This window comes from Daphnia magna, linkage group LG4 (genome assembly GCF_020631705.1).
Source record: "Daphnia magna isolate NIES linkage group LG4, ASM2063170v1.1, whole genome shotgun sequence".
Lineage (NCBI taxonomy): Eukaryota > Metazoa > Arthropoda > Branchiopoda > Diplostraca > Daphniidae > Daphnia > Daphnia magna.
The window spans coordinates 6,457,371-6,470,126 of NC_059185.1; the positions used below are offsets into that span (position 1 = coordinate 6,457,371).

The 12,756-nt window shown below is 39.0% G+C and overlaps 1 protein-coding gene across 1 annotated transcript; it reads left to right on the top strand.

Moving 5' to 3' along the window:
* The first annotated feature begins 2,788 nt into the window (after positions 1-2,788).
* Positions 2,789-4,439, top strand: LOC123471193. The gene is made up of 4 exons (XM_045172162.1): positions 2,789-2,903; positions 3,708-3,721; positions 3,795-3,896; positions 3,990-4,439. Exons 1-4 carry the CDS (start codon positions 2,789-2,791, stop codon positions 4,437-4,439), a joined length of 681 nt encoding a protein of 226 aa, XP_045028097.1.
* Positions 4,440-12,756: the final 8,317 nt, after the last annotated feature.

Consider the following 12,756-nt stretch of genomic DNA (forward strand, 5'->3'; position numbering starts at 1 on the left):
TCCTTGTCGCACTAGAGCTGGCCGCATTGTTCGTCGAAACATAATGAACAATGTGTTGCGGACCAATCTCATACTTCGCGCCAGAAGTTTAGTTACGGCTCTCACCCCTTTAGAAAGAGGCTGTACAAACGCCCAAGGGGGGTTTCTGTTTTGCCTCTCCATCTGTCTTCTTGATTCCTTTCCTGTCAGTGTCTAGTCTCTTTTTCTTATAATATCTGTGGTGTGAGTATCAAGTGTTCTGGTTAAAGTATTTCTTTGTAATTAACTAATCTCATGCCATGTTATATTACCATGTGTGTATTGAGTCGATGCCATGCCATGACAATATAAAAAGGACTTGAAAACTAAATTCGTGCTTCGATTTTATTGAATTCTAACAGGTTATGGGACCCTATCGACTCTGCTAACTAAGCAAGCATGGCAAATCATGAAGGAAATGGGAATAATCTAATATTCCAAGCCAAATTTAATGGAACAAGATTTTCACAATGGAAGTTTGGAGCCCTTATCATGGCTCGAGCCAAGAAGCTGGTGGGAATTATAGAAGGAACGGAACAGAAACCAGTTGAGGTAACAAAACTCTTGCTCGTGTTTTTTTTTTTTTTTTAATTTATGGTAGACATGTTACAAATAGAGAAGTCAGAAGGAAAATGCATGAGTTTGAACACATAGTGTGAAATGGTGATTGAACCAGCATCACCATACAATTTTTTTTACGACTGAATGTATTTGTTAGTAAAAGTGAAATTAGTCTCTACCCAAGCAGAGGTGATTGTAGTAATCTTTTGTAAATTAAAACGGCACCCAAAGGAGAGGTGATTGCAGTAAACTTTGAAAAACCAAATTTCACCCAAGTAGAGGTGATTGTAGTAAATTTTTGAAAATTAAATGGCACCCAAGTAGAGATGAGTACAGTAAAAACTTTGAAAACCAAATTTCACCCAAGTAGAGGTGATTGTAGTAAATTTTGTAACACCCAAGTAGAGGTGATTGTATTAAATTTTGAAAATTAAATGGCACCTAAGTAGAGGTGAGTACAGTAAAAACTTTGAAAACCAAATTTCACCCAAGTAGAGGTGATTGTAGTAAATTTTGTTACACCCAAGTAGAGGTGATTGAAGCAAATTTTTGTAACTTAAATGGCACCCAAGGAGAGGTGAATGCAGTAAAAACTTTGAAAACTAAATTTTACCCAAGCAGAGGTAGTAGTAGTAAAATTTAGTTACACCCAAGTAGAGGTAATTTTGGCATAGTAAACTGAATTGAATATAGCAAACTAAGTTATACCCGTGCAGAGGTGTTGTAGTAAACCTCTTTGTTGTCTTTTATTCAGGAATATGATGAAGAAGGGAAATTGAGAAACGGAAAGAAAATCAACACGTGGATTGAGAGAGATGCCATGGCTGCTGGGCTTATTTACGGAAGCCTAGAACCCGAGTATCAGACGTCAGTCGGAGGATCAGTTGACGCGGCTGACATGTGGAAAAGACTTAATCAAGAGCACGCACAAGTGGCAGCAGCCAACTCAAATCAATTGACAGCGAAGTTTTTCCAGTACATCATGAATCCTGAGCATAGTGTATCGGCACACATCAACACTATAAAGCAGATGGCAGATGAATTGAGTAATGTGGGAGCTCCAGTATCAGATGAACAAATTGAAGATCGTATTCTGTCTACTCTACCACCAAGTTTTCATGGCGCTAGAGCAGCATGGGAAACTCTACCGTCTGGAGAGCACAGAAATCTCATTCGACTGACTGCAAGAATGGTGCTTGAAGAAACCAGAAACAAAGCTGTACCAGGAGGTGGAATAAATCCGGCTGATGTGGCATTCTTTGCTTCACACCCGAGCAAGATACAGAAATCAACTGATGAAAATACTGAAACTGCATTTGCAGCCCATGGTGATTACAGAGGAGGCTATCGTGGAAGAGGATATCGAGGAAGAGGCTATCGTGGAAATGGTGGCGAAAGAGGAAGTGGCGGATACAGAGGTTACGGACGAGGAGAAGGACATCGCAGCAATGGAGGTCACCGAGGAGATTATCGAGGAGGAAGAGGCTACCATCAAGGATCTAAACCACCATTTGGTCCATATGATTGCTACGAATGTGGAAAACCGGGTCATCTAGCACGCAATTGCTACGACAAAAAGCAGGGAGAGCAGAGAAATGCACGCCAAGTGAAATTTGACAACAATCGTAAATTCAACGGAGGTGGAGGCGACAACGACATACATCATCCAGCATCCAACCTGCTTTCATCATACTGTTTCCTGTCAAAGAATGAAAACGACTGGTATGCAGACTCAGGCGCCACACACCATATGACGGAACGAAAATATTTCTTCTCTTCACTAAAATCAGTTGAGCCAGGATCTTGGAAAGTACATGGAATTGGTTCCATCAAGCTGGATGTATTAGGAGTAGGAGACATCGAAATAGAATCGTACGTGGACGGAAAAAGAATAATTGGCAAGCTGAACGATGTGTTATTTGTTCCCGAACTTGGAGCCAATCTTTTCTCCCTTGGAACTGTAATGGATCGTGGATTTAAGGCGAATTTCACTGACAAGATCGTGCTCATCATAGATAAGAAGACAAACACTCCTGTGCTGGAAGGAAGAAAGTTAGGCAAGTCATTGTACCACATGAAGTTTACAGCAGTCATCCAGAGCCAAAAACCGCCAACAATTGAATCAGCAGCAGCAAGTGTCAAGTCACCATTCTCAATCGCTCGATGGCTTAGAAGATTCGGCCACGCATGCAATAAAACAGTCAGAAAAATGACGAGACTCGGAGCAGTGAATGGTTTGAAACTGAACAAAGAAGATGAAGAGGAAGACTACATCTGTGAAGGTTGCATATTTGGAGCAATGAAGAGATCACCATTTAAGGCAAGTAACAATCGAGCTACTGAAGTGGGAGAATTGATTCATACTGATGTTGGATTTGTCAATGTTCCTACTCCAAAGGGAGAAACCTGCTTCGTAATTTTTAAAGATGATTACAGCGGATTCACTAAAGTCTATTTATTGAAGAAAAAGGGAGAAGCAGCTGAAAAATCTGAAATTTTTGTGGCATGGCTAGAACGACAAACAGGCAAGAAAGTAAAGAAATTCAGATCGGACGGAGGAATCGAGTACTTGAAGAATAGAGAATTTCGTGAGAAAAATGGAATTATCCAACAAACTTCAAACAGGTACACTCCACAAGAAAACTCGAGAAGTGAAAGAGAAATGAGAAGAACCATGGAACCAACAAGAAAAATTATCCATATGAGAGAAGTCCAGTCAGAGTCAAGCCTGATAAAGAAAGAAAGCAGAAGAGTCCTGGAATTATGGGGAGAGTTTCTACTCAGCACCGTTCACGTTCTCAATAGAACTATTTCGTCGCGAGTCAACAAAACACCATTCGAGTTATTCTACAATAAGAAGCCAAGTGTTGAGCATTTTCGAGTAATTGGATGTCGAGCTTATTTTCATGTACCTGATCAGCTAAGAAAGAAACTTGACGCCAAAGCTCAACCAGGATGGTTGGTCGGATATCCAGAAGATATGAAAGGATGGATCATATGGGAGCCTATTTCGAGAAAATTCATCACAAGCAGGGACGTGATTTTTAATGAAGACCTGCTGATCAACGACTACAATGAAGAGACAAGAGAAAAGGAAACATTATTTGATCCATTCCTTCTTCCTGCAGAAATTCTTGGATTGGTAACAATAATAACAATTTTTTTAAAGTTTGAGGATTATTTAATGATTTATTAAATAATTTGTGTGGTGATAGGATGAAGAAATCCAAGAAGAGTTAAAAAGCACAATACCAGGAACAAGTGACGAAGGAACATCAGCAGATAATAAACAAGAAGAGAATCATGAAACTCATACGGTAATAAAAATGAGGAGTTAAAAAAAAAAAAAAAAAAAAATATATATATATATATGTGTATACACTAATGAGAATTTGAATATTTATATCTAGGAAGCTCAAGAGATTGATCAACAAGAATTAGATATGGCAGAGAACCGAAGACAAGAAGAAATCAATCAAGCTCATGAGAAAGTTCAAGAGATTGATCGTGTTGAAATAAACAACGAAACTGGTGGAGGAGAAGAACCAATTCCCGAAATCGGAGCAGAGATTGAAATTCAAATAGAACAGGAAGAGCCGAGAAGAAGAAAACAACAACGTCCGAAAGATAAAACTACGAGAACTCCTCCTGTTCCTAACCAAATCGATCCACAAGCCGATGATGAAACACTTCCCGTTATTGATCTACCAATTCCGGAAGGTCAAGGAAGAAGAACTGGACGACCCAAGCATTATACAGCAAGATATGAAGCCTTTAGGAATTCTCTAGATAGACCATTGGCCAAACTTGGATTAATCGGTATGCTCATAATATTCGCAATATTTGTTCTTGTCAAATAAAAAAAAAGAAATAATAAAAAAAAAAAAAAAAAAAATAAATAAATAAATAAATAAAATAAAATAAATAAATTTTGTTTGAGAATAAACCTAAATTTATTTGCTGAAATGGTATATTGAAAATTTTTTTTTCTCATCTGAAAATAACAAATAACAAGAATACTATTTTGGAACAATAGGAGAATTTATGGAGAAAAACAGTAGAGCATTACATGTGGAATCGAATGAGCCACAGAGCTACAGAGAAGCTATGGCCATGAATAAAGAAAAATGGCTACCAGCATATCAAAAGGAATTCGACGCTCAAATTCGGAACAAAACATGGATCCTTGTTCCTCTTCCTGTTGACCGAACTGCACTAAATTGCAAAATGATTGGCAAAATAAAACCAGCCTACGAGGGAGTAGAAGAAACCTACAAGGGAAGATTGGTAGTAATTGGAACCGGACAACGATATGGAATGGATTATGAAGAAACATTTGCACCAGTTCCACACAGTGAATCGGTTAAAGTAGTGTTAAGCGAGTGTGCGGCCCAAAACATGGAAGTGATGCAGTTTGATATTAGCACAGCTTTTCTCTACGCTGATTTGGACAAGGAGGTGTACATGAAACAACCGGAAGGTTTTATAGCTCCAGGAAAAGAAAATTTAGTGTGTTTGCTTAAAAAGTCTGTAAATGGATTGAAACAAGCTCCTCGACTCTGGGATTGCAGATTTGACCGCACTCTTCTCCGTCTTGGATTTAAACCGTGTAGAGCCGATCCATGTGTATACATCAAGAGAACAAATACTGAAACCAGCTACATTATAGTTCACGTGGATGATGCATGGACAGGCAGCAAAAGAAAACAAACTCTAATTGAAGTTCAAGAAGCAATTGGAGAAGAATACCAATTTAAAGTAGTGCCACCAACCAGATACATCGGGATCAATATCACTATGGATCCCACAAACAGCCGATATTTCCTGTCACAGCAACATTTAATAGAGAAGATATTAACAAGATTCGGGATGAATGAAGCATTCCCCAGAGTGACTCCAGCAGATCCAAAAGTGAAACTTACTGTGTGTAAAGGACAACAGAGCGAGGGAGAGAGAGGTTACAGCTTTCGCGAAGCTGTAGGCGCTCTGTTGTATATAGCCCTTCAAACCCGTCCAGACTTAGCCTATGCAGTGTGTAGAATTGCAAAATTTTGTCAAAACCCAATGAACGAACATTGGAAAGCCCTCGACCAAATTTTTGGCTATTTGAAAGCAACAAAGGAATATGGAATTTGGGTTGGCGGACAAAAGAAAGGACTTGCTTGCTATGTTGACGCGGACTTTGCAGGCGATATTGATGATTCCAAGTCAACATCAGGAAGTATAATGTTTCTCAATGATGGACCAGTGGCTTGGTCCAGCAAGAAACAACCAACTACGGCTTTATCAACAACAGAAGCTGAATACATAGCAGTGTGCCAAGGAGGAAAAACAGCTGTATGGCTTGGCTACTTATTGGAAGATCTACTTGGGAAGGATATCAGGAATGTACCAATGTATTGTGATAACGAAGGGGCAGTGAGACTGGTGCATAATCCTGAACTGCACCAAAGAACAAAACACATTCGACTCAAGTGGCACTGGATAAGAGAACAAGTGGCGGACGGACTGCTAGCAGTGAAATTTGTTAGAAAACATAATCAGCTGGCCGATACATTTACAAAAGCACTTCCAGGACCAAGATTCGTTGATATGAGAAAAAGAATAGGTGTAGGTGTTGTAACAGATTTACCAAGTATGAGATTGAGGGAGACTGTTGCGGACCAATCTCATACTTCGCGCCAGAAGTTTAGTTACGGCTCTCACCCCTTTAGAAAGAGGCTGTACAAACGCCCAAGGGGGGTTTCTGTTTTGCCTCTCCATCTGTCTTCTTGATTCCTTTCCTGTCAGTGTCTAGTCTCTTTTTCTTATAATATCTGTGGTGTGAGTATCAAGTGTTCTGGTTAAAGTATTTCTTTGTAATTAACTAATCTCATGCCATGTTATATTACCATGTGTGTATTGAGTCGATGCCATGCCATGACAATATAAAAAGGACTTGAAAACTAAATTCGTGCTTCGATTTTATTGAATTCTAACACAATGCTTAAATTAAACATTTCTTTAAACATTCCCACACAGCACAGCTTCCTCTTGGGACCCTCCCAATAGGCTTTTGGCCTCCCAAGCTTTTATTAGACCTCCCAATGTTGTCCTGAGGAAGGTTATCGGATGCGTATACGGCATCATTCGTAAAATTTACACTGTTCTATTTATGATGTTTTCAGGATGCCTTTTGTATGGTAAGATTTTATCAGTATTTCTAAATTTTCGCTTGATTTGTGAAAAAATTTTTTTTTGTTTTGGTTTCGTTTATTTGAATTATTTCTTAATTGTTTATCTAATTTGTGCATGGCTGCATTGGGCCAACCGCCGTCTATGGTACCTCCGTCGTCGGCTCTTATGGCCGGCGCCGATGCCAAACGCAACACTCAAATCGGTCATCCGCTCAAGAGCTTCACGGTTCCGACTCCGCCTCCGCAATTGGCTCCGCCCATCAAGATCGTCTCGCCCAACAGCGGCAACAACCGCCAATCGGTCAACCCCATGACGAAGCAGTTGAGTCCCTACAAGAAGGCTCTGGCGGGCGGCCCAGTCACGTCACCTCCGCCTATCCATAAAGCCAACAGCAGCGGAGGCGTTTGATCTGGCGCCAAAAACCTGAGCAAATCGCCGGAGAAGATCATTCAAAGCTCTAACAGCACCAAGAGTTAGATTTCAGTTAATGTAATTTCTTTGTGTACCGATTTCGTCTATTTACTGTCATAAATTGAAGAAAATTTGTTGGCGCCCGTTAAGAAACCTGATAACAAACTTAGAAATGGCGGCCATTAACAAGTGACGTCTGTGCTGTCATCACTGCCTTTACTCTAGCAGTGGGAGTACTATAGGCAAGAATGAGCTGTAATTTTTATATCAGGTCTTTATTTATCACTTTATGGAGTTCCGACCAATTTTTATCTAAATGAAATGTTCATATCTATATTGATTAATTTTTATTTATTGGCAAAAATTAATTAAGACTTGTGGATGTCCAACTAGTTCCGATCTGGCAACGCCACTCGAGGGGTAGGGAATCGGCTACGAAGGGTGGAGCTTCTCAGTTAGTCGCCATTTCCAGTTCGAATAGTACTAGTGACAAACCTCGCACGTGAGCGCTCTCATTTATTTCTCTACTAATAGCATCCACCACATCACTTTGCCATCCATAATCCAGCTGTTTATGCAGCATCGTGTTGTGTTAACTGAAATCGTTTGATGTGCTGGCAACACGTAAAACGATCAATCAATCTTTTTTCAACCTTAGCCGCTATCAAATGGGCAGTCATTTTATTCCGTTCTTTGGCGAGTTCGCCTTCTGGATATCGTCTTCTTCAACTGAAAAGTGGATTACATCTTCTCGTGGATTTCGTCAACTATTGCTGCATTCTGGAATGGAATTACCTGATATTCTTGCCTTGGTAATTTATCTAAAAAATCAATTTAAGGAGTGAAAATTCCTCGTGGCATTACAAAACTATTCTATCATCAGGATTGAAATTTGAATCTCGTGGCCGTAACTGTACAGTCTACTTAATTATCCACGCTCTACTCACTCTGAACTCTTGTTTTGTCAGTGCATTGATGCTCTAAGTTAGAGGTAAATTAGTTTAAAAGAATTACAGTCAAAATTTGTATTAATTTTTTTTTGTTATCAGTGTTGCAGGCTTGCAGCATCATAGTTACAAAAACAACTTGGTCGTCAACGTCATACGTCAACATCAATTTATTCAAAGTAAATTTGATAATGAAAAGGGTTAATACTGCTAGCAGCACATCTCAGGCTCACATAAGGAGAATGCGTCGGGAGGCAAATCAAAACGTGGAGGTTGCTAATTTGTCTCAGTTTGAAGTTGAACGTGACATCAACAGTAATTGTGAACCTAAGGAGCATGGACTCGTTTTAAATAATTTACCTTTCGTAGACTGTGAATCATTTCATGATGTTGATGGCGATAATGTAGACGACCGTAATCATGTAGACTTTTCCCTTAATGATGTTAACAACCATGATTTAACTTTGAGCGACCATGGTTCAACTTTGAGCGAGAGTAATCCTGAATTGAATGAGGATTTTGATTACATTGATGATTCATTGATAGCTATTGAAATTGAAGAACAACCTCGTTGTGGGGTCCCCCATGTACATATTAACAAACTATTATCTGTTTTAAAATCCCATCCGTGCCATTCCGATCTCCCTGTTGATGCCAGCTCATTGCTAAAAACAAAAAGAAACGTTTTTTTAATCCCAATGCATCCGGGTGAGTATTATCACTTTGATTTATTGAGTGGTCTGAAGGTTGCGACTGATAAAAAAATTCTTCCAAGAAACCGCAATGCGATTGAAATTGAAATCATAATTAACGTTGATGGGCTCCCCATATTTAGTAATAGCACCTCAAAACAGTTGTGGGTAATTTTGGGAATTATCAGTGGGATTGACGGCTTAGAAAAATATCCTTTCATCATTGGCATTTACTTTGGTCTAGAAAAACCTACAGGAGGTCCAAATACATTTTTGAGGGCACTCGTGAACGATATTAAAGATGTTTTAGAACATGGATTTTTCCATTGTGAACGCTTGTTCAGTGTTAGAGGTATTATTTTTGTCTGTGATTCTCCTGCCAGAGGTTTTTGTTTCTGGGGTAAAATATCACTCTGGGAAGAACAGCTGTTCTAAATGCACAATTGTTGGATTTACTGCGCTTAAGCCGAGTGAACTTAGGAGACTGGTCCGTCCAAAGGGCCGTGTCGTTTTCCCTTGTGTTGCAGCTCCAAGAAGAGACAACGAGTCTTTTCGACAGCGCGATGACCCAGAACATCATAACTACTATTCGATCATAGAAGAATTAGAACTTGTTGACATGGTCAATGATTTTCCCGTAGACCCTATGCATTTAGTACATAAAGGAGCTGCACAAAAACTAATAATGCTTTTTATGGAAGACAGTGATTACAAAATCAGCCCAATTAGTGTTCGTAGAGTAGATGAAAATATGGAAGCTTTATCTAAATTTACTCCCCGTGATTTTGCCCGTAGAGCAAGAAAGTTTAGTTCTAAAATGAAGGCTACAGAATGGGCACGGGCAATTGGGTACACGGCCCCCGTCGTATTTCGAAACAGACTCTCAGCTGAAAGTTATGCAAATTTATTATCTCTTCATGTTGTCGTTAAGATTTTGACGTCCAAAAGATTGTGTTACACTCACAACGCGTAAGCCAAAGATCTTTTAAAAGTTTTTGTTATGAACTCAAGTATATTATATGGCAATGCTTTCGTCTCATATAATATCCACAATCTTATTCACCTTAGTGATGACGTTATGCGTTTTGGGCCCATATATTCGTTTTCGGCGTACGCTTTTGAAAACTTTCTCGGCATAATTAAACGCTTGTTGCGCAAAAGTGAGAGAACATTGCAACAAATTGTTAAGCGATTGTATGAAATACAAGTGTCCCGTATTTCTATGCCTGAAACTGTTGAAAGAACTTGCCCGTTACTGAAACTTCCAATTAAAGGGGGCATATTGTTACCTGGTATGGATTTAACAACTCCCCAATTCGGTCTCTTAAACCTACCAGATTTCGAACTGACTACTGAATGTGGTGATAACTGTGTCATGATGTCTGATAAAAATGTCGTAAAAGTAGTAAACTTTGTAATGCTCACTGGAATTCCGCATCTTATTGGTAGAAAATTTGCTGAATTTTCTAATTTATATCCAGCACCATTTAATTCAACTATGCTGGGCATTAGGGTGTTCCGTTTTTTGGAATTTTTCGATTTTTTCAACGGCTTAAATTTTTCCCATGTAAAAAAGGTTGAAAAATTGATTGGGCTATGTTTCAGATTTTTAAAATAAAGTTTAGGGTTGCCAAAACCCCCAAAACCTGAAAAAATGAAAGTTTTCGTCAATTTTTATATTTTTTTTTCAAAAAATTTTTTTTTTCATCATTGGTCTTTTGGGTTGTGATAGAACTAGTTTTAATAAATATATCCTGAAAATTTCATAAGAAAAAAATAAAATCTAGAGGTTCCAAAAAATTCATGATTATATATGGCAACGCTTGGTCACCATTGTCTTGAGTTTAAGCTATTAAGCCTTGATGTGCCCTTCGACCTTCGTGTTTCATTGGATTTTATCTGTTATTTTGAACTAAGGTAATTTTGACTTCAATTTTATTACTCCCTACGAAAGTGTTCATTGCTTATTGGTTATTTTATTAGTATGGCGTTAAGGAATGGAAAAGACCGAACAGAGTGTACGAATAGACCGATTGTCGGGCAGGACAAAAGTAATAGATCTGTTAGAAGTACACGTGCTAGACAAATTGATTGGTTGCTGGGTTACGGAAGTGAACATTGTCTCTCTCTTGGTGTAAGACTGCCTCTAAATCGTATGGTCGTCGAGCGATTCATTTTTGTCCGCAAACAACCAGATAACCACAGTCTCCCAACCAGAGACTTGTGTCGATCACTAATGAAAGAAATTTGTTCTATTTGGGAAAGGGCAGGGATCCCAACAAAACCAGAAAAAAACATCATCGATCAACTAGTCGAGCTACACAAACACTGGTGCAAAATCAAGAAGATTAACACCGGAGCTCGTAACAACGAGAGCAATTGGAAGATCATCAATAATTTCGAAGCGGTTCTTAATGAACTGTGTGATGTGTCCCCTTCAGATGTGATGGAACGACTTCGAGCTTCTCGCAATGAATTTTGGGAAGAAGACTATCAATTTCTTCTTGGTCAGCGTAAATTTCCACAAATTGGACTGATGAATGGAACTGACCGTAAGTCTCTTTATCGATTGAAACGCATTTGTGAACGATCTGATTCAACTACTTCGAGATCAAAGAAAAAGAATGGTATTCCAGACGCAGACAATGAACAATATGAAAATGATCAACTCGATCAATTAGAAAAAAATGAAGATTATAATTACGAAAAAGAAGATTCTGAATTCGCTTTACCCCAACATCATCAACCACCGAAACCAAGCCGGGTGATGGTGCAAATACCAACAAAGAATTTGTTAATGCTGACTGGAGAAGTAGCTGATCGGACTCAATTGAGCATTCGCTCACAGCTGGCTATGACGGCCACGATTGTAAAGGTTGGCGGAGCAAGTCTAAATGATTTTACTCTATCAACTACTTCTGCTTGGCGCCAACGGAACGAACAACGAGTCACTACAGCAAACAACATCAAGCAAAACTGGGACAAACCTCCGTTTGCTATCGTTCATTGGGATTCCAAGTTATTGAAAAGTTTTACCGGTAGAGGTGAAGAGCGACGAGCCGTCTGCCGCAAGACGTCACCGTTGATTATTTTGGTTCAGGTAAATTGTGAATCTGACTCTAGGGCTTCATCGGGAAGGAGGAGGGGAGCTCGGCATGCAAATATTTTCAAAGGGCGGCTAACGGTTGAGGAGTTATAGCTAATTTTCATATTTAACCGCATTTGCTAACTTTTGCATGCATTTTAATATTTAAATATCAAAGATTCGTGAGAAATAAACATTTTACTACAGTGAGAACTTAGGAAACTTATGCAAAATAGCTTACTTTTGAACCATACATCGTAGAGCAACGGGAATGGTCTAGATCGACGCAGAATATCAAAATTAGTCGAAATAACATCATTTTAAAACTTGTTTGTGTGAAATTTTGGAGAAAAAGAGATAAAACCGATAAATGTGATTTTTAGGAGGAGGGGATCGGTTGTGTTGGAATAAGGATAATTGTAAACGCGGCAGCGGGCGCAAAGCGCCCGTCTGCCGCAAGACGTCACCGTTGATTATTTTGGTTCAGGTAAATTGTGAATCTGACTCTAGGGCTTCATCGGGAAGGAGGAGGGGAGCTCGGCATGCAAATATTTTCAAAGGGCGGCTAACGGTTGAGGAGTTATAGCTAATTTTCATATTTAACCGCATTTGCTAACTTTTGCATGCATTTTAATATTTAAATATCAAAGATTCGTGAGAAATAAACATTTTACTACAGTGAGAACTTAGGAAACTTATGCAAAATAGCTAACTTTTGAACCATACATCGTAGAGCAACGGGAATGGTCTAGATCGACGCAGAATATCAAAATTAGTCGAAATAACATCATTTTAAAACTTGTTTGTGTGAAATTTTGGAGAAAAAGAGATAGTGAGTGCGATAGTGAGTGGAGGATCTTTTTTA

Excerpts from the sequence above, each read along its gene's own strand:
- LOC123471193 (XM_045172162.1), top strand. The coding sequence starts at position 2,789 with ATGACGAGACTCGGAGCAGTGAATGGTTTGAAACTGAACAAAGAAGAT. Across the intron at positions 3,897-3,989 it reads AGAATCATGAAACTCATACG|GAAGCTCAAGAGATTGATCA; the intron begins GTAATAAAAATG and ends ATTTATATCTAG.